The sequence below is a fragment of the Pipistrellus kuhlii genome, unplaced genomic scaffold (genome assembly GCF_014108245.1).
Source record: "Pipistrellus kuhlii isolate mPipKuh1 unplaced genomic scaffold, mPipKuh1.p scaffold_m20_p_34, whole genome shotgun sequence".
Lineage (NCBI taxonomy): Eukaryota > Metazoa > Chordata > Mammalia > Chiroptera > Vespertilionidae > Pipistrellus > Pipistrellus kuhlii.
Genome location: NW_023425534.1, coordinates 1,675,886 through 1,703,844, shown reverse-complemented (window position 1 = coordinate 1,703,844; position 27,959 = coordinate 1,675,886). Strand labels below are relative to the sequence as shown.

The 27,959-nt window shown below is 70.1% G+C and overlaps 1 protein-coding gene and 1 long non-coding RNA gene across 4 annotated transcripts in view; one reads left to right on the top strand and one right to left on the bottom strand.

The window, feature by feature from the left end:
* Positions 1-25,916, top strand: part of NPHP4 (nephrocystin 4) — a 46,083-nt gene extending 20,167 nt beyond the window's left edge. For 2 of the 3 annotated variants that reach the window (XM_045570537.1, XM_045570538.1), the window contains exons 13-32: positions 5,142-5,203; positions 6,069-6,176; positions 6,587-6,738; positions 6,886-7,077; positions 7,306-7,484; positions 9,375-9,535; positions 11,016-11,196; positions 14,141-14,266; positions 14,683-14,891; positions 15,080-15,306; positions 15,709-15,880; positions 18,400-18,483; positions 20,983-21,139; positions 21,487-21,572; positions 22,895-22,980; positions 23,784-23,955; positions 24,433-24,612; positions 24,823-24,966; positions 25,448-25,650; positions 25,803-25,916. In XM_045570537.1, the coding sequence (XP_045426493.1) occupies positions 5,142-5,203; positions 6,069-6,176; positions 6,587-6,738; positions 6,886-7,077; positions 7,306-7,484; positions 9,375-9,535; positions 11,016-11,196; positions 14,141-14,266; positions 14,683-14,891; positions 15,080-15,306; positions 15,709-15,880; positions 18,400-18,483; positions 20,983-21,139; positions 21,487-21,572; positions 22,895-22,980; positions 23,784-23,955; positions 24,433-24,612; positions 24,823-24,966; positions 25,448-25,588 (2,819 nt within the window). In that variant the 3' untranslated portion in view covers positions 25,589-25,650; positions 25,803-25,916. The remainder of the gene's footprint in view (positions 1-5,141; positions 5,204-6,068; positions 6,177-6,586; positions 6,739-6,885; positions 7,078-7,305; positions 7,485-9,374; positions 9,536-11,015; positions 11,197-14,140; positions 14,267-14,682; positions 14,892-15,079; positions 15,307-15,708; positions 15,881-18,399; positions 18,484-20,982; positions 21,140-21,486; positions 21,573-22,894; positions 22,981-23,783; positions 23,956-24,432; positions 24,613-24,822; positions 24,967-25,447; positions 25,651-25,802) is intronic. The other variant, XM_045570539.1, reaches the window with a different exon arrangement.
* Positions 25,500-25,888, bottom strand: LOC123651080. Its single transcript, XR_006739557.1, has 3 exons — positions 25,774-25,888; positions 25,639-25,672; positions 25,500-25,578 (listed from the first exon to the last, which is right to left on the bottom strand). It is a non-coding gene; the product is annotated as an uncharacterized LOC123651080 (long non-coding RNA).
* Positions 25,917-27,959: the final 2,043 nt, after the last annotated feature.

The following is a 27,959-nucleotide window of genomic DNA, read 5'->3' as shown; positions in this document are numbered from 1 at the left end:
TCGGGGTGCACACTGTGCACGGAGCCGCCCTGGGCTGTGGGCTTCCACCCAGACAGCCTGTGTGGGTGTGGCTCCTGCCCGTTACACCCCATTCCAAGGAGCCTGAGGGCGTTTTCTCAGGGGGACCGCCTTCCCCTTCCGCATCCATCCCGCAGTTCCTCCGGAGTCTGCGATGGGCCAGGCTCTGTCCGCTTTAGAGAGACGATAAATGGGCAGGTCACAAAGGATCCAGCAGCTGAACGAATCAGGTTTTCCTCGGGGCGGATGCTGCGTGTGTGGGGCTGGAGACTGGGGCGCCCTCTGCCCTCCCCGCAGTCCTGCCGGGAGCGTACGCAGCTCCATGAACTCGTCCGTCGTGAAAAGCAGTCTGACTTGGGGAACCCCCGTCGGCCTGTGCCGGGAGCTCTGTGTCCAGCTCCATCAGCGGGCGGTCAGTGCCGAGGGCAGGGCTTCAGGCCAGGCCAGGGGGCGCAGCTCAGGCTTGCGGGCTGACGACCTGCTGCAGCTAGACATGTAAGCAAATGTGTGCCTGTGTGACTGTGTGCCAATAAAACTTTATTGACAAGCACAGGTGGTGGGCTGGACTTGGGCAGCAGCCACAGCATGCAGATCCCTGATCGGAGCGTCCTATTGGCCACGTCTTTATCGGGTACAACGGATGGAGACTCACTCTGCTGACTCAGAGCAGCCTGAACGAGGGGGGACTTGGGCTGGTGTGATAGAAAACCCAGAGGAGGAGCTGATGAGAGGCCTGGCTGCCTCATGGGGACTCGGTGTGATCGGCCCTGCCTGTCTCTCTCCACCGCCTGTCCCCTCGCCCTTGAGCTGCCGGTGTTGGCTTCTCCCAGGAAGGGCTTCTCTACGTGGCAGCCTGGGAGCCCACGCTTCTCCTGGCCGAGGTGCCGCTCCATCCCGGGGCAGAGCTGTGGTCTTCGCTGTGGTTCTGCACAGGAGCCGGCTCTGGGGCCGGGAGGACGGGAGCCGGGCTTGGCAGACGTGTGGCAGCATCACCTGCTTTCAGCGACTTTGGGGACAGCAGGCCTCTGGTTCATGCAATTGAGATTTATCGCCGCCTTCCCGCCCCTGCACACGCCGCCCGCACCTGGTCCCGAGCGCTGGACACTGGGCCTCCCGAGACCCAGGGAACCGACGTGAACACCCGCTGCGGTGTGTCTGACGGGAACCTCTCCGGCTCCGTATTTTACCAGCGTCCGTGGGCCCCGTGGAAGCCTTAAGGAGCGGCTGTCACCGTGAGTGAGGTGCTTGGGCTTCCTGTTGTGAATTACCCTTTTATTTCTCCCATAAATGACCAGGGAGCCGGGGCCATTCCTCAGCCTCAGGAAAGTCTGCGGCCAGCCACTAGAGGGCGCTCCGCCCCCGCTTTTCCAGCTCGGAACCTCCCTGACCCACATTTTGCTTTCGAATGTTCTGCTGCTGTCGACCCCGTTGTGTTCCCTTCATAGACTTAGAAGAGCCGTGTGTGTGTGTGTGTGTGTGTGTGTGTGTCATTGAAAATACGTCCCTCCAGCCGCAGCATCCTTTGTCCAGTGGTGGTGGGGGGGCAGCGAGCTGCAGCTTTAAAGGGGCCTGAGGGCCATTGGCTGGCGAGTGGCAGTGCCACTGGGGGGGGTGTGGCATTCTGAGCGGCCCTGCAAGTGACCCAGCCTGGGGCGCCCTGATCCCCAGCCCGTGCTCCGAGCTCCCCCAGCACGGAGCCCCAGCCCACTCCTGGGTCTCTTCCGGGGTGCTGCTCACCCCGCTCCTGAGCCCTGTCAGGGAGGGTGGCTTTACCCCGAACCTTTAGGGAGTGAGGGCCTCTCGGACGGCTTGCCTGATGGACTGAGTGTCCGGAGCCGTAACCACGGACTGGTTCCCGGTTCCCAGGCCCGTGAGGGAAGCTGCTCTCCACACTCTTCCTTCCAGCACAGCGACCGTCTCCGGCAGCGATCCCGCCCTGCCCCGGCCTCGGGGGCCGGCTGCCGTCCCCTGTCCTGGGACCTCGCCAGAGCCCACCTGCCAGGGCCCACCTGCCAGCATCAACTGGGCCTCAGTCACACCCAGGCAGGCTCAGGTCCCTGCCTCCGAGAGCGCCCCCAGCAGGCCTCCCGCTGACGCTGCTTCCTCAGTCTCCTCCCCAAGCTCTCTGCCCTTCCCCCCCCCTCGCCCCCCCCCAGAACGCACTGCTGCGTCTCAGGAACAGCTGGCGTTAGGGCTGAAGGGCTTCACCTGCCCGGAGCCCGGGGCCCATGCCTGCTATCCCAGGAAGGGGGCGCTGCGGGGTCCCCCAGCGCTTGCAGAGAGGGTGCTGGCCGCCCGTCCTCTGCAGCGGGAGGGGTTCCCAAGCAGACCCTGCCCCACAGCACTCTGCTGCAGGGGTTTCAGGGTGGGGATGCGCCCATGCCGGCAGGCGCCCTCCAGGCAGACGCAGGGGGCGGGAGGGGCCGCTGGGGGGACCGCAGGGCTGGCGGGCACGGCTCGCCTGTGCCCAGAGGAGGCCGTGCCTCCAGCAGGCCCGGAGGGCGGAGGCCTGGGTCTGCAGACGGCGGCTCTCAGGGCGGAGAGAGGAGTGACAGCGTCAGGGAGCAGGAGCTCAGACACTGCTCTCCCCCAGCTGGACGTGAGCTTCTCCTTCTCTCAGGCGGGGGCTCCGTCCACACAGCTCTGCGCTGGCCTGGGACCTGGTTCCGTCCCTCCTGTCTGGGGCACCTCGGCTTCCCGGCTCTCAGCAGAGCGGTCATCGCCGAGTCCCTGACCTGTGTTTACCGGGTCGGGGCCTGTGGTGGCCCTGCCGCCTGCCGTCACCCAGGGTGGGCCCGGAGGCTGGCAGAGGCACCGGAGGCACCAAGGCCTCCTCCCCTTTCCACGCGCACACCCCCTGCCCCAGCCTCCCCCTCTCCCCACGTGCACACGCCGGCCTTGGTTCCCGGCGCCCCAATGGGTTCCTGCTTCCCAGGACGCAGCGCAGCCCTGTGCGCGCTCGGCTGTCACTGCCCGCGTCGCCCGTGGCTCTGGGAGGTGGGGCTTCCCAGTCGGACGGTCGTCCTGGCCGTGGGGGGCGAGGAGGGATGGAGCCAGGGCCCGAGGACACGTGTTCCCGGCTCCACCAGTGACCTCACGCCCCGACACGCACACGAAGCGGCGTGAAGCCGGGGCGGCTGTGGTGTTGGTGCGTTTCCCTCAGTCGGCGCCGCCCTGGGCACCGGCGGGGCTTCGCGCTCGGACCACAGCGGGCGGCGCTGATGGCGGCAGAGGCTGTGCGGTGCCCTGTGCCCGCTGGGAGGGCTGGAGTAAAGAATTGCCGTGAGGAACGGGCGCCCGCTGGGAGAGCCAGGAGGTGTCTGTGCCCGGCGCCGGCTCAGACTTCGCTCCGGGAGGGCTCGCAGAGGGCGGGCTCCCGGGCCAGCTCCCTCATCAGGGAGAATGCAGCCATCTCCTGCCATTTCCTCATTACCCAGGCCCGCCTGCGGACTGCCTCCATTGAGGGCAGAACAAAGGAGACTCCGCTGGCGGATCCCGGTCCTTCTCTGCGGCTCTCCTGGGAGGTGGGGCGGCTCCAGATGGTCTGGGAGGCTGAGCCTCCGCTGGAGGACGGAGCCCCGGCAGAACCCCATCTGGGTTTTGCTTCTGCCGAAGCGTGTCTTTCCTGGGCAGCCGGCTCCTCAGCGCGCTGACTCCCTCCCCGGGAGCGCATCTCGGCTGCCTGTCCCGGGGACCTGGCCTCTGGCCCTGCTGATCGGGGCTTGTTAGAGGGGGTGGCAGGCGGTCGCGGGGCTTGGGCTGAGCGTCGACCTAGGAACCAGGAGGTCACATTTGATTCCCGGTCAGGGCACAGGCCCGGGTTGCGGGCTCCATCCCCAGTGTGGGGCGTGCAAGAGGCAGCCGATCGATGATTCCCTCTCATCGTTGATGTTTCTATCTCTCTCTCCCTTCCTCTCTGACATCAATAAACATAAAAAGGTGCTGAGGGAGCTCCTTCCCTCCCGTCAGCCCAGCCTCCCTCCCCGCCAGCCCGGCCCTCGCCCGCCCCCTCTGGTGGCTCTGGAGCAGCAGGGAGGCTGTGGTGCGGCCTGGACACACAGCAGGCGGTCCGGGTGGCCCTTCGTGGGCTCATTCCTTCCGGGGCCGGGGGCTGTGTGGCTGTTGGTTTTGTTTTGTGGCTGAGAGCGGCAGGGGGGCGTGGGCATGCTCTGTGGCGGGCGAGGCACCTCCTGGCACGGCCCACAGTGTGGCTGGCTGGTCAGCAGGCCCCGGGGCCTGCCATGTGCCGTGGGTCCTGGGCCTCGGCTGCAGGGAAAGGGGGCGCTCATTGGCACCGGCCTTTCCAGGATCAGGCCTGGCTGTGTGGGGACGTGGGCAGTAGAGGCCACGGACGGGGCGGGGAGAGGCCGGGCAGTGGTCAGAGCCATAGGAGGCAGGGCTTGGCCGCCGGGAGGGGCTGCGACTTCAGGGGTCCGGCTTTCCTGAAGCCCAGTGGGGTGGTGGCCACGTGAAGTGGACAGAGTCTGGTGTCTGAGGGAACTGTGAGTGGGCAGGGTGTGGCCCTGAGGGTGGAGATGGGCCGTGGCCCTCGGGGAGTCCACGCGGGTCACCTGGCAGGCGAGGCGTGCAACACGTGTGGGATGATTGAGAGGCGACAGATGCCCAGGGCCCGGGCCACTCGGCCTCAACTTTCCCCGTGGCCTGGGGACGGGCGGGAGCAGCCCAGGCCAACAGCACCTGCCCCTCCCGACCGCCGAGCCGGACAGTGCTCGGCAGGCGCTCCGCCTGGGGTCAAGGTCAAAGGACACTCTCAGCCCCTCCCTAGGGGAGCGCAGGAGGGCGGCCCGGGCTCTTCCTGTGCCACAGGCCATGCCGCCGTCCGGGATAGGGCTCTGCGGCCAGGCTGGCTCAGCGGGCAGCAGGAGGCGGGGCCTGCAGAGCCGGGGCGCGGGCCTTCTCCGAGGAGTGACCGGGAGGAGCCTGTGTGCTCTCTGCACGCCCGTCTTCTAACCGCTGGGCGTGGGCATGGCGGGCCACGGCTGCCCGACTCCAGTGGCACGGGGCACCCCCGAGGGAGACGTCCGGGCCCTGAGGGTGGGGGCTCCGGGTGCCCTGGGCCCCCGAGGCTGACGGCTCCCTCCCGAACCGTGTGCTTCCTCCAGGCTCGCCAGTGCGGCCGCCCCAGGGGCCCGCCGCCTCCCAGACCTCGCCGATGGGACCGGGGGTAAGTCCAGCGCCGGCCCCGCGGGCTCCGGTGCGGGAGGGTCTCTGCATCGTTAGGACAGTCCTAACGGTGCCCAGGCCTTCCCGGGGCTGGGAGGGGCTGGGAGCGGAGGGAGGGGCCGCCTGCTGCGCCGGGTGGTGGGGTGTCTGTGTGTGTGTGTGTGTGTGTGTGTGTGACGGGGATGCCTGCCTCCTGCCCGTCGGTGCTGCGGCTGCCAGGGCGGCTTCCGGCCCTGCCAGGGACCTCAGTTGGCATCGGGGGACTCGCCCTTTGAGACAAGTGTCTCCCTGACAGACAGCGTGTCTGAGGGTTGGGATGGTCAGGACTGAACAGCCTTTGCTTTCTTCCCAAGACACCGGGGTGTGGTCTTCACCCTCCTCTGCTCACGCCCTGTGGGGAGAGGCCCGCGTCCCCGCTGCCCAGGGAGCGGCGAGCTGTGCTGGGGGACGGCACCGCCCAGCACGTCGGGGCTGCCTGTCGGAGGGCAGACCTGCCCGTGGGTGTCCTGCCCGCGGCAGGTGCCTGCGTGGCAAAGCGGCTCTGGCTGCCTGGTCAGAACCGGAAGGGCCTTGGCGACGGGCCCAGGGGGAGGGGAGACCCAGAGAGGACCCTGCCGCCCACGCCTGTGAGAACCTGTGTCCCCGGCCCTCCCTGTCCTCGCTGCTTGTCCTCGTGGCTGCATTTACCAGCTCCGCGGGCAGAGAGGTCAGAGTCCTCTCTCCCATAATGAAGGACACTGCGTGGGCTCCAGAGCAGCTGCTGGGCGGAGGCTGCGGGCCTCGGCGCCTTCCGTGGTGGCGCCCGCGTGGGTGGGGCCCCCTAGTGGTCCCTGAGTGGCTAACCTCACAGGCTTTCTTCCCTCCAGCTGTCCCTGTCCCAGCTCACAGCCTCCCCACCGTCCCCCACACGCTGCCGCCCGGACAAGCCCTCCTCCCAGCAGCCCGCCGGCTCCGAGCCCGCGGGGGCCCGGGCGGTAAGTGCGCCCCATTCCTCCGGTGGGGCTCCTGGCACTGGGAAGGCGGTGATTTGCCAGCACGCCGGCCCTGGCTGGGGGCCGGGGCGTGGTGGGTTCCTGGGGACACGGGGGGCCGGGGCCATGGTGGGTTCCTGGGGACACGGGGGACGGGATTTCACAGGAGCGTTGGGCCTGGGCTGCGTGCTCGGTGGAGCCCTGCTCTGTGGAGAGGCGGCAGGACGCCGCCGGGGGCTCTGCACACGGGAGGGAGCCGGATGAAGATGAGGCTCCAGGGCGGCAGAGGACCCCCTCCCATGGCCTAGAAGAGCCTTTCCTTCCATCCCTTGTCACCTGGGGACCCGCCCGGAGTCGGCTCTCAGAAGTGGCCTGGACGGAGCCTCCCGGGCCTGACCTGCCTCTCCCGGCAGCAGGAGCGCCCCCTGGAGGGCGGGATCGTGCACCTGGAAGCCGACCTGAGCCCCACGCCTGTGGTCCCGGGACCCTGTGTCGCCGAGCAGCTGCAGGAGCTGCCCTTCACCCCCATGCACGCCCCCATCGTGGTGGGGGCCCAGGCCCGGAGGTGAGGGAGACTCGGGGTGGGGGGGCGGAACTCAGCAAACAAGTGCCATGGGCCCTCTGAGCCCAGCTGTCCCGGAGTCTGTCCCCGGAGGCCGTCCCCGGAGGCCGTCCCAGGCCGCCCCAGGCGCTGAGCGGCTGTGTGTTGCAGCTCCGGAGGCCGGCTCTCGCGGGCCAGCCTGGCGCTCCTGCAGGCCGCCGGCTTCCCCGAGATCCTGGACGCCAGCCAGCAGCCGGCGGCGGCCGTCAGCCCTGCCGACCCCGTGAAGTTCGACCCCCAGAAGGAGGAAGCCGACCGTCTCCGGGGCGACGAGGTGGTGCTGCAGTTCCTGGCCTTCAGCAGGTGTGCTCCCTGCCCGAGGCCGCTCTGGCCCGGCTGTGCCCTCCTGCGTCTGCGCGGCAGACCCCGTGCCAGGTCCCCGCGGACGGAGGGACGGGCCTGTGGCCGCTCCGGCCCGGCTGTGCCCCTTGGTGCGGACGGACGGGCACGCGGTGCTGCCGGCCCCTCTCGGGGTGACGGAGCCCGCCCTCCGCTGAGGACGCGGACTGACCTCGGCTCTGTCGGCCGCAGGGTGCCCCAGGCCGAGCCGGGGACGCCGTGGCCGCGCACCGTGTACTTCACCTTCCAGTTCTACCGCTTCCCGCCCGCCACCACCCCGCGGCTGCAGCTGCTCCCGCTGGACGGCGCCGGCAAGGGCCGCCCGGGCCCCCTGACGCACATCCTGGTTCCCGCGGGCGCCGCCGATGCCGGTGAGGCGGACTGCCGCTCAGTCTGTGTCTTTAAACCCTCACCCGAGGGTGTTCTGTCCATTACGTGTGGAGAGTGAGTGGATGGGAGGGAGGAGGGGAGAGAGAGAAACATCGATGTGAGAGCCTGGTGCCCCCCCTCCTTCTTGGACAGGCCATTCCTTTAGGTCTCAGTGCCGAGCTGCTCCTGAGCCTCACTTAAGAGAGATTGTCACAAAGTGGTGAATGTGATAGAATCAGGGGCATTGAAAGGGGGTGTAGGGGGTGCGGGAAGAGATTGGGCAAAGAGCTCACATCTATGGACGAGGACAGTGGTGGGCGAAGGCCTGAGGTGGGAACAATAGAGATTAAAAGAAAAGAGAGAGATTATCTTGCTCTGGCCAGTGTGCTCAGTGGTTAGAGCACCACCCTATGCACCAAAGGGTCTAGGGTTCGATTTCTGGTGAAGGGCACGCGCCTGGATTGCAGGCTTAATCCCCAGCCTGGGTCAGGGCTGGTGCAGGAGGCAACCAATCACTGTGTGTGTGTGTCTCCATCGACCTCCCTCCCCTCCACTCTCTAAAAATCAATGGGAAAACGTCCTTGGGTGAAGATTAACCAAAAAAAAAGGAGACAGATTATCTTTTGTCGGTGAAATATCCACACAATGAAGTGCACAGTTCCCAGCATTTTTAAAATTAATAGACTTTTTTTTAGAGCAGTTTTAGTTTTACAGGGGATGGTGGGGTTCCCGTATACTCCCCACCCCATGGTCTCCCCGATATCACCGTCTTGCCTTTGTGTGGCTGATGCGTTTGTTGCAGTTGGCGAACCAGTCCCAGCGTTGCTGTCAGCTATAGCTCACTTTACGCTGACTTTGCTCCTGGTTGTACATTCTCCAGACCTGACAGACGGTTATCGTGTGTCACTGTGATGGTTCCGCAGGGAGTAACTTCCCGCCCTGAGGAGTGCCCTGTGAGCTGTCCCCTGTGGTCCTCACTCCATCCCCTCCTCCCAGTGCCCCCCCCCCCCCCAGGGCTCTGTCCTCCCCCAGGGCCGTGTCCTCCCCCAGCGCTGTGTCCCTGTCCCGACCCCCACTTTGTCCTCCCCAGAGAGCACTGCTCTGGTTTGAGGGGAGCAGAGGGGACGTTGCTGGGTGGGCACCCACAGGGCTGAGGTGGCTGGGGGTGGGGTGAGGCCCGCAGCCTGGCCCAGGCCGCATGGGATGCTGGGTAAACACTCGCCCCCTCCTCCCCGAGTTAATGGAGTTAATATTCTGCTCGGCGGGGGGCTTCGTGAATACGGTTCCATTATGGATGGAGAGGGGGATGTTTGAATGTGGTCCCAGCATGGCTGCTCCCTGCACCGCACCTCCTGGCGGTTTCGGCGGCGGCTTTGTCAGTTTGGGATGAATGATGATGCCATGCGGGCGCCCAGCTCTCAGTGACAAGCCCGATGGCCAGGGGCCTGCGCCCCCCGCGGGGCTGCTGCTTAGGTCCAGGGTGTGTGTGTGTGTGTGTGTGTGTGTGTGGGGGGGTGAGTGGTTAGGTCTCTGGGGCGTGTGCTGAGCTCTGTGTGGGGGGAATGTCCAGCTTTGACAGGAGGTGCTGGCTAACTTCTCCCCGATGCCTGCGCCTGAGCGGACTCCTGCAGCCCCGGGGCCCTTCCCCCCCCCTCCCCGCCGTGCCCTGATCACCAGTCCGGGGGGAGCATCAGTCTTGGTTCGGGCGGAGTTGGTGGACCTGTGGAAAGCGTGCCGTCCCCGGTGTGATCTGGGTTTTGATGACGTGGGTGATGAGTGTGGTTGCTAAGCTGTAGCTGTGACGGGAGCAGGAGGTACAGGGCCAGAGCGGATGACAGCCGGGGTGAGGGCGGTACAGGCCGGCGGGCTCGGACTCACGGGCCTCTCCACAGGGCCTCCGGGCTTCCAGCTGCGGTTCCGGGTGGACCCCGCGTTCCTGCGGCCCGGCGAGCGGCGCTGGTTCTCCCGCTACCTGGCCGCGCAGAGCCTGCAGGTGGACGTGTGGGACGGAGACTCCCTGCTGCTCGTGGGCTCGGCCGCCGTGCCCCTGCAGGTGCGGCTCCGGGGCGGGGCGGGGGGGTCCCGGCAGGCCGGTGGGTCCTGGTTCCTGAGCTCTCTCTTCCGGAGACGGGGTCACGGTCTGCGTCCCCTCAGGCTGGTCCCTCGCTCCGCTCTCAGTGGCCACAGGCAGAGTGGCCAGGAGGGTCACCAGCTCCTTCGGTGGGGACGTCCGTGTCCGAGGCAGCCCCGGGGCCTGGTTCCGAGGGCGGGGAGGGGGCCTGGCCGGGCTCAGGATCCTGCTTTCTAGAGAGTTCCAGTAACCCCTTCCCTCGTGACTCCCCGTCCCCCCAAACACGAAGACCCAAGTCTGTTCATCCCTCTTCTTCCCTGGCCCCTCAGCCCTCTCCGTTCCCTGGGGGGTGGGGGTGTGGGGGGCACGCAGGAGTCCCAGGCTGGGGCGCAGTCTGGTGGGGCAGTGGGGGGCACGCAGGAGTCCCAGGCTGGGGCGCAGTCTGGTGGGGCAGTGGGGGGACGCAGGAGTCCCAGGCTGGGGCGCAGTCTGGTGGGGCAGTGGGGGACGCAGGAGTCCCAGGCTGGGGCGCAGTCTGGGGGGCAGTGGGGGACGCAGGAGTCCCAGGCTGGGGCGCAGTCTGGTGGGGCAGTGGGGGACGCAGGAGTCCCAGGCTGGGGCGCAGTCTGGTGGGGCAGTGGGGACGCAGGAGTCCCAGGCTGGGGCGCAGTCTGGTGGGGCAGTGGGGGACGCAGGAGTCCCAGGCTGGGGCGCAGTCTGGTGGGGCAGTGGGGGGCACACAGGAGTCCCAGGCTGGGGCGCAGTCTGGTGGGGCAGTGGGGGACGCAGGAGTCCCAGGCTGGGGCGCAGTCTGGTGGGGCAGTGGGGGGCACACAGGAGTCCCAGGCTGGGGCGCAGTCTGGTGGGGCAGTGGGGGACGCAGGAGTCCCAGGCTGGGGCGCAGTCTGTTCCTACGCTTCCATTGGTGTGAGACGCGCTGGCGAGAGAGGAGGCGGCCCGCCCGAGGCTCGCAGGCAGAGGCCCGCGGGGCTAGAGGCAACCCGTGCCCGTCACCCCGGGCCTCACTGGCCGCCGGCTCCGGCACAGGAGCCGGGTCAGGAAGGGCCTGACCGCGTGGCCTCCCTCGCCCGCTGGGGCCATGGCCGGTGGGAGGTCCTGCTACCTGGCTCCAGCCGCCAGGTCTCCTCCGACCCCGTGGCCTGGCCTGCCGCCCCGGCTGGGGGCTCTGCCCGCACCGGCCTGGCGTGGCCCTGGGCCCGTCTGCCCGTTGGGTTCTGTAAGGGCTGGTTCAGAGCTCTGAGTAGAGTTGGGGTTTGCTCAGTGTTCCGCCTTGTCCTGCCGCTCCGTCCCCTCTCCCCAGGGAGGGGCTCCCGAGGCGGCTCCCGGGCGTGGACGTGGTGGGTGTCGCGTGGCAGGCCACTGAGAGTTTGCAGGGCAGCCCGGAGCACCGGCTCGGGGCCAGGCCGGGTCTGCTGGGCGGTGACGTGCCTTCTCCTCGCAGCACCTCCTCCGCCAGGGCCGCCCGGCCGTGCAGGTCTCCCACGAGCTCGAGGTCCTGGCGACCGAATACGAACAGGACGCCATGGTGCTGAGCGGAGCCGCGACCGCGCCCGGCAGCGTCAGGCAGATCGGCGTCCACACGGTGGTGAAGGGCCTGCTGCACCTGACCTTGGCCAACGTGGGTAAGAGGCTTTCCTGGCAGCCGCTCGCCGCCCAGCGGGAGCATGACTCCCCCGGAGCAGCACAGCTGTGGGCATCGGACCGTCAGGAACTAGAAACACTTAGTGTGACCACTGGGCCTGCCTTGTCTGCCTGCCCTGCCCTTGTGCCCTGGGCCTGCCCTTGGCCACGGAGCCTGCCCTTGACCTCTAGGTCTGCCCTGGGCCAGCTGTTTGTGTTCCTGATTTCTGATCAGGATTCGGGTGGTCAGTCCTGGCTGAGCCCCCGTTTGTTCCCGGTGCTGTCCGAGGCCCCCGTGACAGCCCTCTCATTGGCCACCAGGAGAGACTCCTGGGAGTGCCAGCGACGGAACTGCCCCGTCTCCGAGGAGGGAGGGAACTGTTGCTGACGTGTTAGCTTGGGGACGGGGCGTGCGAAGCACCCGTTAGGGTCCAGCTTTAACCTTCGCCCCGTGGTGCCACATGCCCGAGAGTGGCTGGGCAGGGAGCCTGAGCCCCGACTCCCCTCCACGTGCAGGGATCTGGGCTGGGGCGGCTCTGGGGTGACCGAGGCCCCTGACTGCGAAGAGGCGGCCTCGGGACAGAGGGCCAGTGACCAGCCCTCTCTGCCGCCTGGGGGCCCGCGGCAGGGCCGGGCTGTTCCGGGCAGAATGGAGGCCAGAGGGGTTTGTGGAGCTGTGTCCACCGGAGGGCTCAGCCTCTGTTGTTGCCTCGGGAATTTTCCACTCAGAACAGCCTGGGCGGGCGGCGCGGCCCCAGGAGCCATCGCGGCGTCAGCAGCGGCCGTGGGCCAGGCCGCGGGCGGGCCGGCAGGTGCGCGCTCATTTCCGCCGCGGGCTCTGCCGCTTGTTTACAGTGCGGCGTCCGGGCAGCTGGGAGCAGACAGTGTGGGAGCCGCACACTCATTAGGTTCCGGGACAAACGAGCCACATGTGAGCGGCAGCCGGTGCTCGGAGCGCAGGGCCGGGAGCTGCGGCCGCTTCCAGGATTGTGTGGTTATTTCTCCATTTAATCACGCGCCCGTGTGCCGTGCACGACTCCGTGCCACAATCTTATCTCCAGAAGAGAGATTAGCTCCATTACGTGTTATCTCCAATTGTCATTGCCATGCTCTGCCTGCGAGGGAGCGATAAGCTCGGGGAGAGCCGGAGAGATCTGCTCGGAACGCCACGCAGACGGCGGGAGCGGTTAACAAAGGCCGAGCACATGCCGCCCGCCGCACCTGCAGCCGTGCTGCCGCTTCCGTGCGTTTGTTGTAGCTTTTATTTCCGCACAAACGTGCTGTTCTGCACCAGCAGCAGGCACAGGCCCCAGACCGGGCGATGGGGAGCCTCCCGGGTGCCGGTCCAGCCCGGTCTCGCCGGGGCAGCTAAGCCTCCTGCGCTCCGACCGCGCGGGGCCTGGGGGAGGCGTCGCTGCGGCCCCGGTCTCTGTGGATCCTTCACGGGAGTGCGGCCTCGGCCGGAGGCGTCCAGGCCCGGACAGGCTCTGCCGCCGGCAGCCTGCTCTGCAGGGGCCTGTCCTCGTCAGGGAGGCGTCCAGGGGCCGTCCTCTCCTGGCCCCAGGGTCCCGGCTGCCTCCCGGGCGGCCCCCAGGGGAGCGCTGCCCCCGGCCCGGCTCCGCGGTCACGTCCCGCGTCCTCACGGTGGAGGAGATGGGTGGGTGTGCACCGTGACAGTGACCGGAGTTGGGGGTCCGCGCGTTGTGGGGGCTGCAGGGCTGGTGGGGGCCCTGCTAGGGAACCCCATAGGCCTCTGGCCGGTGCGGGCAGGAAGCGCAGCCGGTTCAGACGGAAACAGCCCGCGGGAGGTGGGGTCCTGACCCGGGGCCCTCGGTCATTGCCCACACGCAGACTCTGCTTTTCAGCGGATTGTGAGTACGAGCACAGGGAGCCGGGACCTCGTCTGTCCAGAGAGGACTGCGTGGCCCTGGGCCCCACGCCGCAGGGACCCTGGGAGCCGGAGCCCGGACACTGGCGCTTCCTGCGCTGTGGGCCCGCCCGGCCTGCGCGCTGCCTTGGTCTGCGTGCCTCAGGCTCAGACTGGGCGGCGCTCCCGCGGTTAGACGGGGACCGGGGCGGCCTGGCTGCTGCAGGGACCCCTCGGCGCAGGAGGGTGAGAGTGCTGCCGGATAGTCCCTCCGTGTGGCCGAGTCCCCCGCCCGCAGCGAGGGAGGCGCATGTGCCCCCTGCTGGGCGATGGGCAGTGTGCTCTGGGACCGGCACAGAGCTTGCCAAGGCCTGTGGCCACCACCCCTGGAGCAGAAACAGTCCTGGTGTGGAGCCAGGAGCCTGGGCCACCTCTGAGCTGGTGGCAGGGAGGGCGGGCTTGGGGCTGCGGGCATGCCAACCTGTGCTCCCTCTGGGTCACGTGGCTCTGAACGGCAGGGAGGGGCGAGGTGACCAGGGCAGTGCTGAAGTCGGGGCCCTGGAGCAGGCTGCCGTCTCCTCCCTGCTTGGCCGGGGGGGGGAAGGGTCAGGGGGGTCAGAGGGGGAAGGTCAGAGGGGGGGAGGGCCAGAGGGGGGAGGGTCAGAGGGGGGGAGGGTCAGAGGGGGGAGGGTCAGAGGGAGGAGGGTCAGAGGGGAGGGTGGGCCAGAGGGGGGAGGGTCAGAGGAGGGGAGGGTCAGGGGGGAGGGTCAGAGGGGGAGGGTCAGAGGGGGGAGGGTCAGAGGGGGGAGGGTCAGAGGGGGAGGGTCAGAGGGGGGGAGGGCCAGAGGGGGTAGGGTCAGAGGGGGGGTAGGCCAGAGGGGGAAGGTCAGAGAGGGGGAGGGTCAGAGGGAGGAGGGTCAGAGGGGAGGGTGGGCCAGAGAGGGGAGGGTCAGGGGGGGAGGGTCAGAGGGGGAGGGTCAGGGAGGGGGGCTGGTTGACAGCCAGCCTACTGGTGGGCACGTGGTGCGCCCTCAGGGTCTTACCGGCGGTGGGGTCTCACGGGGGCCCCCTCCATCCAGGTCACCCCTGTGAGCAGAGCGGGAGAGAGGCCGGCACGCTGCCACCCTCCAGGCTGCGGGTCATCTCGAACGAGGGAGCCGGCCGCTTCGACGGAGGCAGCCTCCTCACGCGCGGGGCCCCGAGACGTGAGTGGGGGGCGGGGGGCGGGGGTGTGGTTGAAGTGGGTGGGGGGATGGAGCACACCGCGGCGGAGAAGGCTGCCCCGTGCAGGGTGTGAGGGTGTCGGGTGCCCGCCCCCGGGCCTGGGCGCGGAGTGGTGGCCGCCACTGCCCCTTAGTGCCCGCCTCCCGGTCACCACGCTGGGCCGCGCCCTCGCCCGGGGGGCAGCCTGGCACCTCGGGGAGAAACAGCCCCCGAGCGGCCTGTTTGGGGCTCCTCACGGGGAGGGGGGGACGGGGACTGAGGCCGGGGCTCCCTGACCTGTGACCTGACGAGGAGGAGGGCCAGCTCTGCAGCCACAGGGGGGGCCCTGAGCGCCTCGGCCACGGGGCTGCACCGGTCAGAGATGAACCCTGACCGCCGGCCCTCTCTGACCGTCTAGGGGTGAAGAACGTGGTGCAGGCCCAGAAGCTGGCGGAGGTGGACAGCGAGCTGGCCGCCATGCTGCTCACGCCCCCGCCGCTGGGCAGCAAGGGGCCCCGGGGCGCCGCGCAGGAGGGGGACGCCGTCCGCAGGCGCAAGCTGGAGCGGATGCGGGCGGTGCGGGCGCAGGAGGCCGGCAGCGAGCGGGGCGGCCGGAGGAGCGTGCTGGTGAGCACCCCGGGGCCCCCCCTCCCACCCCCCTCCCCAGCTCCCTGGGGCCCAGGAGCCAGAGGAGGCAGCCCGGCCCACGGAGGGGGTGAGCCCAGGAGAGACCTGGGCCTCGGGCGGGGGAGGCGGGGGAAGCGGCAGCCTGAGGAGCGTGCCCAGGTGTGGCCCTGGCCGCCCGTGTCCCGCAGGCCGAGCAGAACGCCCGGGCCCAGCACGCGCGGGACCTGCAGGTCATCGCCGCCTACCGGGAGCGCACCAAGGCCCAGCGCATCGCCGGCGCGCTGAGCCTGGCCATCACCGTGGAGCACACCCTCTGCGCCTCGCTGGGCACCGCCGAGTTCTTCGAGTTCGCCCTCAGGAACCCCCACAACTCGCCGCACACCGTCACCATCGAGCTGGACAACCCTGAGCTCAGGTGGGCACTGGGAGGGGGGCCGCTGGGAGGGGGGCCGCTGGGAGGGGGGGGCCCGCTGGGAGGGGAGAGCCCGCTGGGAGGGGGGGGGACTGCTGGGAGGGGTGGGCACTGCTGGGAGGGGGGGGCCGCTGGGAGGGGAGGGCCCGCTGGGAGGGGTGGGGACTGCTGGGAGGGAAGGGCCCGCTGGGAAGGAGGGCCCGCTAGGAGGGGTGGGCCCGCTGGGAAGGAGGGTCTGCTGGGAGGGGTGTGGCCCGCTGGGAGGGGTGAGGACTGCTGGGAGGGGAGGGCCGCTGGGAGGGGAGCTGGGAGGGGTGTGGCCTGCTGGGAGGGGTGGGGACTGCTGGGGGGTGGGGCCCTCCCTGGGGGACCCCAGGGACGCCCTCGCTCAGCTCTGCCCCACAGCCTGGTGGTGGACAGCCGGGAGTGGCGGCACCTGAAGGCAGCGGCCGGCCTGCACACGCCGGTGGAGGAGGACATGTTCCGCCTGGGCGACGGCCTGGCGCCCCAGCTCTTCCTGCGCCCCCGGGAGACCGCGCACGTCCCCTTCAAGTACCAGACCTTCTCCGTGGCGCAGGTGGCCCTGGGCGCGGGCCGAGCCGGGCACACACGGGGGGCGGGCCGAGCCGGGCACACACGGGGCGCTGAGCCGCACACACGGGGCGCGGGCCGAGCCGGGCACACACGGGGGGCGGGCTGAGCCGGGCACACGGGGCGCGGGCTGAGCCGGGCACACACGGGGGGCGGGCGGAGCCGGGCACACACGGGGGGCTGAGCCGGGCACACGGGGCGCGGGCTGAGCCGGGCACACACGGGGGGCTGAGCCGGGCACACGGGGCGCGGGCTGAGCCGGGCACACACGGGGGGCGGGCTGAGCCGGGCACACACGGGGCGCGGGCTGAGCCGGGCACACACGGGGGGCGGGCTGAGCCGGGCACACACGGGGGGCGGGCTGAGCCGGGCACACACGGGGGGCCGAGCCGGGCACACGGGGGGCTGAGCCGGGCACACACGGGGGGCGGGCTGAGCGGGCACACGGGGGGCGGGCCGAGCCGGGCACACACGGGGGGCGGGCTGAGCCGGGCACACACGGGGGGCGGGCTGAGCCGGGCACACACGGGGGGCCGAGCCGGGCACACGGGGCGCGGGCTGAGCCGCACACACGGGGGACGGGCTGAGCCGGGCACACGGGGGGCCGAGCCGGGCACACACGGGGGGCTGAGCCGGGCACATGGGGCGCGGGCTGAGCCGGGCACACACGGGGCGCGGGCTGAGCCGGGCACACACGGGGGGCTGAGCCGGGCACATGGGGCGCGGGCCGAGCCGGGCACACACGGGGGGCGGGCTGAGCCGCACACACGGGGGGCTGAGCCGGGCACACGCGGGGCGCGGGCCGAGCCGGGCACACGGGGCGCGGGCTGAGCCGGGCACACACGGGGCGCGGGCTGAGCCGGGCACACACGGGGCGCGGGCTGAGCCGGGCACACACGGGGGGCTGAGCCGGGCACACGCGGGGCGCGGGCCGAGCCGGGCACACGGGGCGCGGGCTGAGCCGGGCACACGGGGCGCGGGCTGAGCCGGGCACACACAGGGCGCGGGCTGAGCCGGGCACACACGGGGCGCGGGCTGAGCCGGGCACACACGGGGGGCTGAGCCGGGCACACACGGGGGGCTGAGCCGGGCACACGCGGGGCGCGGGCCGAGCCGGGCACACGGGGCGCGGGCTGAGCCGGGCACACGGGGGGCGGGCTGAGCCGGGCACACGCGGGGGGCTGAGCCGGGCACACACGGGGCGCGGGCCGAGCCGGGCACACATGGGGCGCGGGGCTGAGCCGGGCACACGCGGGGGGCTGAGCCGGGCACACACGGGGCGCGGGCCGAGCCGGGCACACACGGGCGCGGGCCGAGCCGGGCACACACGGGGCGCGGGGCTGAGCCGGGCACACACGGGGCGCGGGCTGAGCCGGCACACATGGGGCGCGGGGCTGGGCGGGGCACACATGGGGCGCGGGGCTGAGCCGGGCGCACACGCGGGGGGCTGAGCCGGGCACACATGGGGCGCGGGGCTGAGCCGGGCACACAGGGGGCGCGGGGCTGAGCCGGGCGCACACGCGGGGGGCTGAGCCGGGCACACATGGGGCGCGGGGCTGAGCCAGGCACACACGGGGCGCGGGCCGAGCCGGGCACACATGGGGCGCGGTGCTGAGCCGGGCACACGCGGGGGGCTGAGCCGGGCACACACGGGGCGCGGGCTGAGCCGGGCACACACGGGGGGCTGAGCCGGGCACACACGGGGGCTGAGCCGGGCACACGCGGGGCGCGGGGCCGAGCCGGGCACACGGGGCGCGGGCTGAGCCGGGCACACGGGGGGCGGGCTGAGCCGGCACACACGGGGGGCGGGCTGAGCCGGGCACACACGGGGGGCGGGCCGAGCCGGGCACACACGGGGCGCGGGGCTGAGCCGGGCACACGCGGGGGGCTGAGCCGGGCACACACGGGGGGCGGGCTGAGCCGGGCACACACGGGGCGCGGGCCGAGCCGGGCACACATGGGGCGCGGGGCTTGAGCCGGGCACACGCGGGGGGCTGAGCCGGGCACACACGGGGCGCGGGCCGAGCCGGGCACACACGGGGCGCGGGCCGAGCCGGGCACACATGGGGCGCGGGGCTGAGCCGGGCACACACGGGGCGCGGGCTGAGCCGGGCACACATGGGGCGCGGGGCTGAGCCGGGCACACATGGGGCGCGGGGCTGAGCCGGGCGCACACGCGGGGGGCTGAGCCGGGCACACATGGGGCGCGGGGCTGAGCCGGGCACACATGGGGCGCGGGGCTGAGCCGGGCGCACACGCGGGGGGCTGAGCCGGGCACACATGGGGCGCGGGGCTGAGCCGGGCACACACGGGGCGCGGGCCGAGCCGGGCACACATGGGGCGCGGTGCTGAGCCGGGCACACGCGGGGGGCTGAGCCGGGCACACGGGGCGCGGGCTGAGCCGCCGCGCGGCTGAGCTTCGGGCGTGGCCTCTGCGCAGCCTTGCACCCGGCTCAGCAGCGCCTGCCCGGGATCTGTCCGTGACCCGCGGGTGCCTTCCCACAGGCCTCTGCGGACCTGAGGCCCGAGAAGGGCACGGAGCCCGGGTCCCCCGGGAAGGACAGCGCGATGCCCACCAGACACGCCAAGGTGAGGGCAGAGGCGGGCCTCGATCCGATGTGCCCGGGGCTGTGGGTGCGGGCGGTGTCCTCGGGGACCGGCAGTGCCGTGGGTTCCGCTGGCTCTCAGGCCGCCTGGGCCCCCTCTGCCCGTGCCGGCTCCTGGAGGGGAGGGGTGCGGGGGGCACAAAAGGGGGACTTCCTCGGCCAGGTGCTGCGCGGCCGGGTGGGCGTCTCCCGTGGGGGCGTCTCCCGGCCACTCACCACGTGCAGCCCTTATGCCAGGCGTCCTCAAACTTTTTAAAGTGGGGGCCAGATCACGGTCCCTCAGAGAGCTGGAGGGCCGGACTATATGAACTACTAATTCCTACTGTAACACCTCGGCTGCGCTCACTGCCCAAAAAACCTGGCGGGCCGGATCAGACTCCTCTGCGGGCCGCATGTGGCCCGCGGGCCGTAGTTTGAAGACGCCTGCCTTATGCTGTGAGCCGCTGCCCGTGCCCGCTGTGCCCGCTGTGCCCGCTGTCCTCACACTCCGTCTCTGCGGCTGCGGGCACCTGTGCAGGCCCGGGGCTGGCAGTGGTGGGACGTGCCCGCATCCTCCCCGCTCTGGTGCTCCTTCCCGCTGGCCGGCGTGGTGCTGCCCGCCCTCCCTGAGCAGCCGCCTTCCAGGCTCCGGGGAGAAGGGTGTTTAGAAACCAAACCTGGGTTCTGGGCGCTGCGTCCGTCAGACGCGGCCCCGCCTGTGGGCTGGAGGGGGGTCTCACAGCGCCCAGGCGGGGGGTACCGCGGGCGTCACGGCATCCCGGGCCTGTCAGCAGCCCTTCCCGGGGCTTGTGGTTCCGTTTCTGCCGTGAGACACCGGCCTCACTCCCTCCATTCTGTACCCGCCTGCTCGGCTGTGAGGACAGCCAGCCTGACGTGCTGCGCTGTGGGTGCTGCCCAGTGGGTGGTGCTGCCGGCCATGCTGGCTGGTGGTGTGTGCATGTGTGTGCGTGCGAGCACTGAACACGTGGGAACAGTCCCAAAAGGGACTCTTCTCCGGGAAGTCATGTCACCAGCTGGATGTGTGTGGATCTGTGTGTTTCACGTGTTTCTAACATGTAGTGGTCCTTTAAAAATTAAGTTAGTTTTAAGTTGAAAGCATTTACATGAGTCCAAAATCAAGCTGTAAAATGAGATACATGAAGGAAGAACTGGCTTCTTTTCCCACCCCTTCCCTGCCATGCACATACACGTATGTACACATATGTGACACACACATGAACACGTGTATGCGATGCGTGTGCAGAGCCTGAATGTGGCCCTGGGACCGGAGTGGTGGGAGCACAGAGCCCCCCCGTTCCCTCTGTCAAAGCCCCTGGTGGGACGGGTGCTCACGGCGTGTCCACCATTCCCGCCCGTGGACTCTGAGGCCCGTGGCCGTGACCATGGCCTGTAGGGCTGCCCACAGGGGTCCTTCCCCCTCCGGAGGCTGCCGTTCCGCCCGAGCGGCCACCTCCAGAGCTTTGCCGACCTGCGCGAATGTGCCCACGCTCTCGGGACTTCGTCGTGTCGCGAAAACTGCAGAGGAAGTGAAACGTGCGGTCCGAGAACTCGGTTACATTTGCGAGTTCTGCTCAGGCAGCACAAAAGATAGAGTCATTTTCCAATCGGTGCCTCAGCGCGGCAATGAAACCGGGGCGGGGTGTCAGGGCCCCCACGGCGGTGTGAGCTGGGCACGGGGCTTCTCTCCGAGCCGGGGCCCAGGCCTGGGAGCACACCCGCCTTTTAGGGACTGACCCCTGGTCACCCTTCACACGCAGCTTCAAAGGCAAAGCCAGACGCAGGGCAGCTGGCGGGCCAGAGGGCCTGCACAGACGGCGGGCACAGACTCGGTGTATGGGGGGCTGGGGCACAGGCGGGAGGGGGGCACAGACTCAGTGTATGGGGGGCTGGGGCACAGGCGGGAGGGGGCACAGACTCAGTGTATGGGGGGCTGGGGCACAGGCGGGAGGGGGGCACAGACTCGGTGTATGGGGGGCTGGGGCACAGGCGGGAGGGGGCACAGACTCAGGGTGCCAGGTGGGGAGGGGTACAGGGGGCAGGGAGTGACCTCAGACTCAGGGTGTCGGCGGGGCTGGGGCACGGAGCTCTGCCGTGTGGAGGGCGTGCTGTTCTGTATGGGACGTGGGCTTGTGGGCGGCTGTCCTGTCCGTGTGTCACTTAGGCTTCTGTGCACCCATCCTGTCATACGTGTGCCGGTGAGAGGGGGTCCGCAGTAGCGAAAGGCGAGTTGGCGCCGGGCTGCAGACCCCGCCGGCTCCCCTGTGTGTGCCCTCCTCGGCAGACAGGGCAGTGGCAGCCGTCATGGTGCACACGTGGGGGACACGTCCACATGTGGACGCCCCCATGCAGACTGCCTGGCTCTGGCCGGGTTTCCGTGGGGCCGTGAGGACACGGAGACGCACGTGTCTGCGGCAGGGCCCGGGGCACACAGCTGCCCGCCCGCCGGCCGGCGCCCTGACGGGCCTCCCCCCCCCCCCCCCAGGTGCTGTTCAGGGCGGGCGGCGGGCAGCCCCTGGCTGTGCTCCTCCTGACGGTGCAGCCGCAGCCACACCCGGTGCACCAGGTGTTCCGCTTCTACCACCCGGAGCTCACCTTCCTGAAGAAGGCCATCCGCCTGCCGCCCTGGCACCTGCTCCCAGGCACGTTCGCCCAGCGCGCTGCGGGCTCAGGGCTGGGAGGCTCGCCCCAGGGTGGCGGGTGGTGGCATCCTTGTTGCCTGGGATGGTCTCACCGACCCCGGCACAGCTGCCGGCTCCCTCCTGCCGCCGCCACCCTGCCCCCGATTGTGCTGGTGCCCTGGTACCGAGGGAGCCGGCTGGCCTGGCTGCTGGCACTCCGCCTCCGCTCTGGCCTCTGCCTGCGGACGGGCCCGGCGGCCGAGCAGGAAGCCGGTGGCCATGGGGAATGGCGGCCTGGAGGCCCGTCCCCTCGGCCCCCGCGGCCACGCCGGCGGGAGGACACCTTTGTCTTGGCGTCTTCCGCCCAGGTGCTCCCGTGGGGATGCCCGGCGAGGCGCCCCCGGTCCACGTCCGCTGCAGCGACCCGCACGTCATCTGTGAGACCCAGAGCACGGTGAGTGGCCGCCCGCCCCGCTGCGCCCGTGTCTCCCTGCACCGCGGCCCGCAGCCCGCGGCCCCTGCACCCCCGCAGCCTCCCTGCACCCCCGCAGCCCGCGGTCCCTGCACCCCCGCAGCCCGCGGCCCCTGCACCCCCGCAGCCCGCGGTCCCTGCACCCCCGCAGCCCGCGGCCCCTGCACCCCCGCAGCTCGCGGTCCCTGCACCCCCGCAGCCCGCGGTCCCTGCACCCCCGCAGCCCGCGTCTCCCTGTACCCCCTCAGCCCGCGGTCCCTGCACCTTCACAGCCTCCCTGCACCCCCGCAGCCTCCCTGCACCCCTCAGCCCGCGGCCCCTGCACCCCCGCAGCCCGCGGTCCCTGCACCCTCGCAGCCCGCGGCCCCTGCACCCCCGCAGCCCGCAGCCCCTGCACCCCCGCAGCCCGCTGTCCCTGCACCTTCACAGCCCGCGGCCCCTGCACCCCCGCAGCCCGCGGTCCCTGCACCTTCACAGCCCGCGGCCCCTGCACCCCCACAGCCCGCGGTCCCTGCACCCCCACAGCCCGCGGTCCCTGCACCTTCACAGCCCGCGGCCCCTCCACCCCCGCAGCCCGCGTCTCCCTGCACCCCCACAGCCCGCGGTCCCTGCACCTTCACAGCCCGCGGTCCCTGCACCCCCACAGCCCGCGGTCCCTGCACCTTCACAGCCCGCGGCCCCTGCACCCCCGCAGCCCGCGTCTCCCTGCATCCCCACAGCCCGCGGTCCCTGCACCTTCACAGCCCGCGGTCCCTGCACCCCCACAGCCCGCGGTCCCTGCACCCCCACAGCCCGCGGCCCCTGCACCCCCTCAGCCCGCGGTCCCTGCACCCCCGCAGCCTCCCTGCATCCCCACAGCCCGCGGTCCCTGCACCTTCACAGCCCGCGGTCCCTGCACCCCCACAGCCCGCGGTCCCTGCACCCCCACAGCCCGCGGCCCCTGCACCCCCGCAGTCTGAGGTCCCTGCACCCCCGCAGCCTCGCTGCTGCCTCTTCCCCGGGGGAGGGCTGGCTGCCGCCTGTGCGAGCTTCCGGGCGCATCCGTCCTGTGCCGTGGGAGGGAGGGTGAGGAGCCTGTATGAGGGCTCTATTAATCGCCACTGTGCACAGGGGGGGCTGTCGTGCCATGACCAGGCGGGACGCTGGGTACTGGCTCCTGCAGGGGGTTCTGAGCTCAGGGGGCAGCCAAGGCGTTTTCATCGCAGAGAAAACTGGGGGCTCGGGCCTGGTTCTCGCCGCGTGGCCTCGTGGGGCCCGGGGCGGGTCCGGTCCGGGCGGCGGCCTGTGACGCCCCCTGTCCACAGGGCCCGGGGGAGCCGAGGGACGTGTTCCTGAAGGTGGCCAGCGGCCCGAGCCCGGACGTCAAAGACTTCTTCGTGGTCGTCTACGTGTGAGTGTGCGGCCTGCGGTCGGCGGCCGGGCGTGGGGGTGGGAGGAAGAGCGGGCGCTGGGCGTTGAGCCTGGCCAGGCCCGGCTGCTCCTCAGCTCGTCACGGGTTGGCAGGGCCGGCGAAGGCGCCCTCCGCTCAGGGCGGCACCGCGGCCGAGGGCCGGTGGGTCCAGAGCCTACCGCGGAGAGGAAGTGGAGGAGGAAGTGGAGGCAGCCGCGCGGCACACGCAGTCTCAGACCCGGTGCCCTCGCAGTGCTTCCTCCGGGCGACGGAGACTGTCGGCCCCTCTGCTCCCCCCCGCATGACCTTGTTCGGGGACCCTGTTCGGGGACCCTGTTTGGGGACCTGCTGAAGACCTGGGCCCCCCGTCCCTGGCAGTGGCGTCTTCCGGCCCCGAGAACTTCCGAGCTGGTGTCAGCAGCGCAGCCTGTGTGCAGCGCCCGTCCTAGGCAGAGGGACCTGTAGAGTGGAGTCCCCATCACAGGAGAGATGGCTGAGTCCCTTTCACAGGAGACAGCTCGTCCTACGGCCCCGGCAGCGGATGCCGGGCCCCCGAGCTCGGGCCTGTGACCGCCAGGCCACGGCCCTCCACGTAGCACAGCCACGGCCTCGCCTGGGCCTGGTTCGGGTCCCGGCTGCCCGGGTGCCTGGCTGCGAAGCCCACACCGACATCCCTCTCGGCCCCCCAAGTCCAAGTGACCCTGGGCCGCAGCCCCTGAGCCGCCCACGCGGGAGGGGACAGCTGTCCGCGTCCTCCTGCCCTCGCCCGGCGCCTCCCGGCCTCCTCCGCTCTGTGCCCGCAGGGACCGCTGGCTGGCGGCGCCCGCGCAGATCTGGCAGGTGCACCTGCACGCCCTGCAGCGTGTGGACGTGTCCTGTGTCGTGGGCCAGCGGGCCCGCCTGTCGCTGGTGCTCCGGGGCACACCGGCCCTCAGGAACGTGCGGGCCTTCACCTCGCACCCCCAGGAGCTGACGGTACGGCCTGCGGTGCTCTCTGGCCACGGTGGACGGTGGGGCGAGCCGCGGGCCTGGGCTGCGCTCGGTGGGTGGTCCCGGGAGGCTCACTGCCCCTCCGGCTGGCGGTCTGTGGCGTCTCCGGCCGATCCCTCCGTCAGGCAGGCACGTGGGCGGGTCCCGTAACCCCACCCGTGTCAGAGTCGAGGGAGAGAGCACCCAGCCTGGGTCAGTGCAGCGGGCACTCTGCTCAGCGGGCCGGGCGGCTCCTGCCACTGCTCCCTGAGAGCCAGAGGGTCCCCGCCATGCAGGAGGGGACTGCCTGACACAGGGGGCGTCAGACACGGGGGGAACGGGCTGTGACCGCTCTGGCACAGCCCACGGAGATCCACGTTTTCACCCGCCACGTGGCCCCCGGGCAGGCCGCCCCGAGCAGCAGGCAGTGACCCGGGGGCAGGTGCTGGAACCCCTGTCCCCACTCCCCTGTGGTTTCCGCAGACGGAGCCCAAAGGCGTCTTCGCGCTGCCGCCCCACGGGGTGCAGGACCTGCACGTGGGCGTGAGGCCCCGCCGGGCGGGCAGCCGCTTTGTGCACCTCAACGTGGTGGACGTGGACTTCCACCAGCTGGTGGCCTCCTGGCTCGTGTGCCTGTCCTGCAGGCCGCCCCTCATCTCCAAGGTCTGGGGGCGTGGCACCTGACCCCCCCAGGCCTGGCTCCAGGCAGAGCTTCCTCCCGTCCTCCCAGCCCCGGGGGGGGGTGCTCCTGTGCTGGGGGGGAGGTCCTCCCCTGGGAGCCCGAGGGGGGCCGTCTGTCCTGCTTGTGCAGAGCAGGCTCTGGAGTCCCTGCAGGAACCCACGCCCACGCCCACGCCCACGCCGCCCCCACAGGCCTTCGAGATCACCATGGCCGCCGGGGAGGGGAAGGGCGCCCACAAGCAGATCACCTACACCAACCCCTACCCCTTCCGCCGGGCCTACCGCCTGCACAGCGACCACCCCGACCTGCTGCAGTTCACCGAGGACTCCTTCCAGGTGGGCAGCGGGCCGGGGCCTGAGCCTGGCGGGTCGGAGGGAGGAGCCAGGCCATCGCGTCCGGTCTTCACCAGCCCTGGGCGGCCGCGCTCTGAGCGGTGCTGGGGGCGGGCGGGCACCTCTGTGAGCCACTGCTCCGCCTCGGAGACCGCGTCCGCGGCATGGAGGACCGGCCTGATGACCGACCCGCCGGGTGACTGATCGTTTTATCAGAACTGCCACGCTGACCCTCTGTCTGAGCGTTTGCGGGGAGGTGGGCGGGAGGCCAGTGGGTGCCTGTGGTTGGGAGGTGTCCCCGGGCGTGGAAGCGGCCATGGGGGCCTCACAGGAGCAGGGCCCGCAGCTCAGAGCTGGTGCCTGGAGGAGCCCAGCCACGGCCGAGGGGGGCCAGGCCACGGTGCTGTGCCCCGCCGGCCGGGCTGGAGGGCAGGGGTGGAGGAGGGCTGGGGGAGGGGCTGCGGGCCTGACACGCCTGTTCCAGGTCGCGGGCGGAGAGACCTACACCATCGACATGCGGTTCGCGCCCAGCCGGCGGGCTGGGGAGCGCGAGGTGCTCATCCACATCAACGACCACGAGGACAAGAACGAGGAGACCTTCTGCGTGAAGGTCATCTACCGGTGAAGGTGGTGACGGTCACCTCCCGGCGAAGGCCATCTACCGGCGAAGGTCACCTACCGGTGAAGGTCACCTACCGGTGAAGGCCATCTACCGGTGAAAGTGGTGACGGTCACCTCCCGGTGAAGGCCATCTACCGGTGACGGTCACCTACCGGTGAAGGCCATCTACCCGTGACCGGTGACGGCCACCTACCGGCGAAGGCCATCTACCGGCGAAGGCCATCTACCGGTGAAGGTCACCTACCGGTGACGGTCACCTACCGGCGAAGGCCATCTACCGGCGAAGGCCATCTACCGGTGAAGGTCACCTACCGGCGAAGGTCACCTACCGGCGAAGGCCATCTACCGGCGACGGTCACCTACCGGCGAAGGCCATCTACCGGTGACGGTCACCTACCGGCGAAGGTCACCTACCGGTGAAGGCCATCTACCGGCGAAGGCCATTTACCGGTGAAGGTCATCTACCACCGAAGGCCAGGTCATCTACCGGCGAAGGTCACCTACTGGCGAAGGTCACCTACCGGTGAAGGCCATCTACCGGTGACGGTCACCTATCGGCGAAGGCCATCTACCGGTGATGGTCACCTACCGGCGAAGGCCATCTACCGGCGAAGGCCATCTACCGGTGATGGTCACCTACCGGCGAAGGCCATCTACCGGCGAAGTCCATCTACCGGCGAAGGCCACCTACCGGTGAAGGTCACCTACCGGCGAAGGCCATCTACCGGTGACGGTCACCTACCAGCGAAGGCCATCTACCGGTGAAGGCCATCTACTGGTGATGGTCACCTACCGGCGAAGGTCACCTACCGGCGAAGGCCATTTACCGGTGAAGGTCATCTACCGCCGAAGGCCAGGCCATCTACCGGCGAAGGCCACTTACCGGTGACGGTCTCCTACCGGCGAAGGCCACCTATCGGCGAAGGTCACCTACCGGCGAAGGCCACCTACTGGCGAAGGTCACCTACCGGCGAAGGCCACCTACCGATGAAGGCCACCTACTGGCAAAGGTCACCTACCGGCGAAGGCTATCTCCCGGCGAAGGCCATCTACCGGTGAAGGTCGGTGACGGTCACCTACTGGCGAAGGCCAACTACCGGTGAAGGTCACCTGCCGGCGAAGGTCACCTACCGGTGAAGGGGCCACCTTCCTTCCCCCCCCGCCCCTAGCCTCCACGGCCTCTCTGGGCTTCCATGGCTTCTCTGGGCCTCCATGGCCTCCACCGGCCTCCATGGGTCTCCACAGCCTTCACGGCTTTTCTGGGCCTCCATGGTTAGTGGCCCCCTGGCCTCCACAGCCTCCATGGCCTCTGTGGGCCTCCATGACCTCCCTGGCCTCCACGGCCTCTCTGGGCCTTCACAGCCTCCACAGCCTCCCTGGCCTCCACGGGTGGCGGCCTCCCAGCAGCGGGCTGAGGAGTGGCTGTCGCAGGCCTGGCGCCCGGCGGGCTGCTCGGTGGGGCTGTGGCCTCGGGTCCGGTGAGCGTCGGCTGCTGCACACGAGAGCCACCAGCGAGGACGTTCCTGTTTGCTTTCAGCGCGTTTTTTCTCTGAATCATTTTAAAGGACAGCAGGACGTTTTCTTACCGGGTTTTGCACAAACACCATTTGCTATGCACTGTTTTATCCTGGGAATGTATCTTTTTTAAAGGTATGTATGAAAATAGAAAACTTTTACACATTTTTCTCTTTGGGCAGTTTTCTGGGGTGTTTGTGCTGTTTGGGCCTCGTCTGGTTTTCTGTCTGCGGCATAAACCTGGTTTCCCTGGGAGACCGCGCGGGAGGAGGGGGGCCCACATGGTAGGGGGACCACGTGGTGGGGGGACAGGCGAGGGGCTTGTGGCCTCCTGGGAGTCTGCTCAGAGATGGTGGGGTCGGGGGGCACGGTTGGACCTGCTTCTGCTCCTGGTCCCCCTGGAAAAGCAGGGTCACTGCTCATCCCAGACCCTCAGTGCGATCCCACCTCCAAGTCCCCTCCGTCTCAGGTCACGTGGCCAAGGCCAGAACCTGGTCACATGGCCCTGACGGTGCTAGAGCGGACAGGAGTGCTCCTGCGGCCTCTGGCTTGCAGCCTGGGCCATCCTCCCCCCCCCCCGTGGGAGCCCCTCCCGTGGCCGTGGCCGTGGGCACAGGCCAGGCCCCGGCCCTCCCAGGAGTGAGAATGGGGCGCCCAGGGCAGCCGTGAGGAGGAGCCGGAGGGCCCCGCTGCCGTCTGCACATCGAGGCCGCTCTCCGGGGCAGCCAGCATGGTGGGGACCCCAGGAGCCACGCGGGGGCGGCGGAGAGCGAGCTGGCAGCTGCTGCTGGTTTTGTTTTTCTTGGCGAGAAGTCAGGGCGGCAGTTTGGGAACTCGGAGTCTTTCCTGGCAGAGCTGAG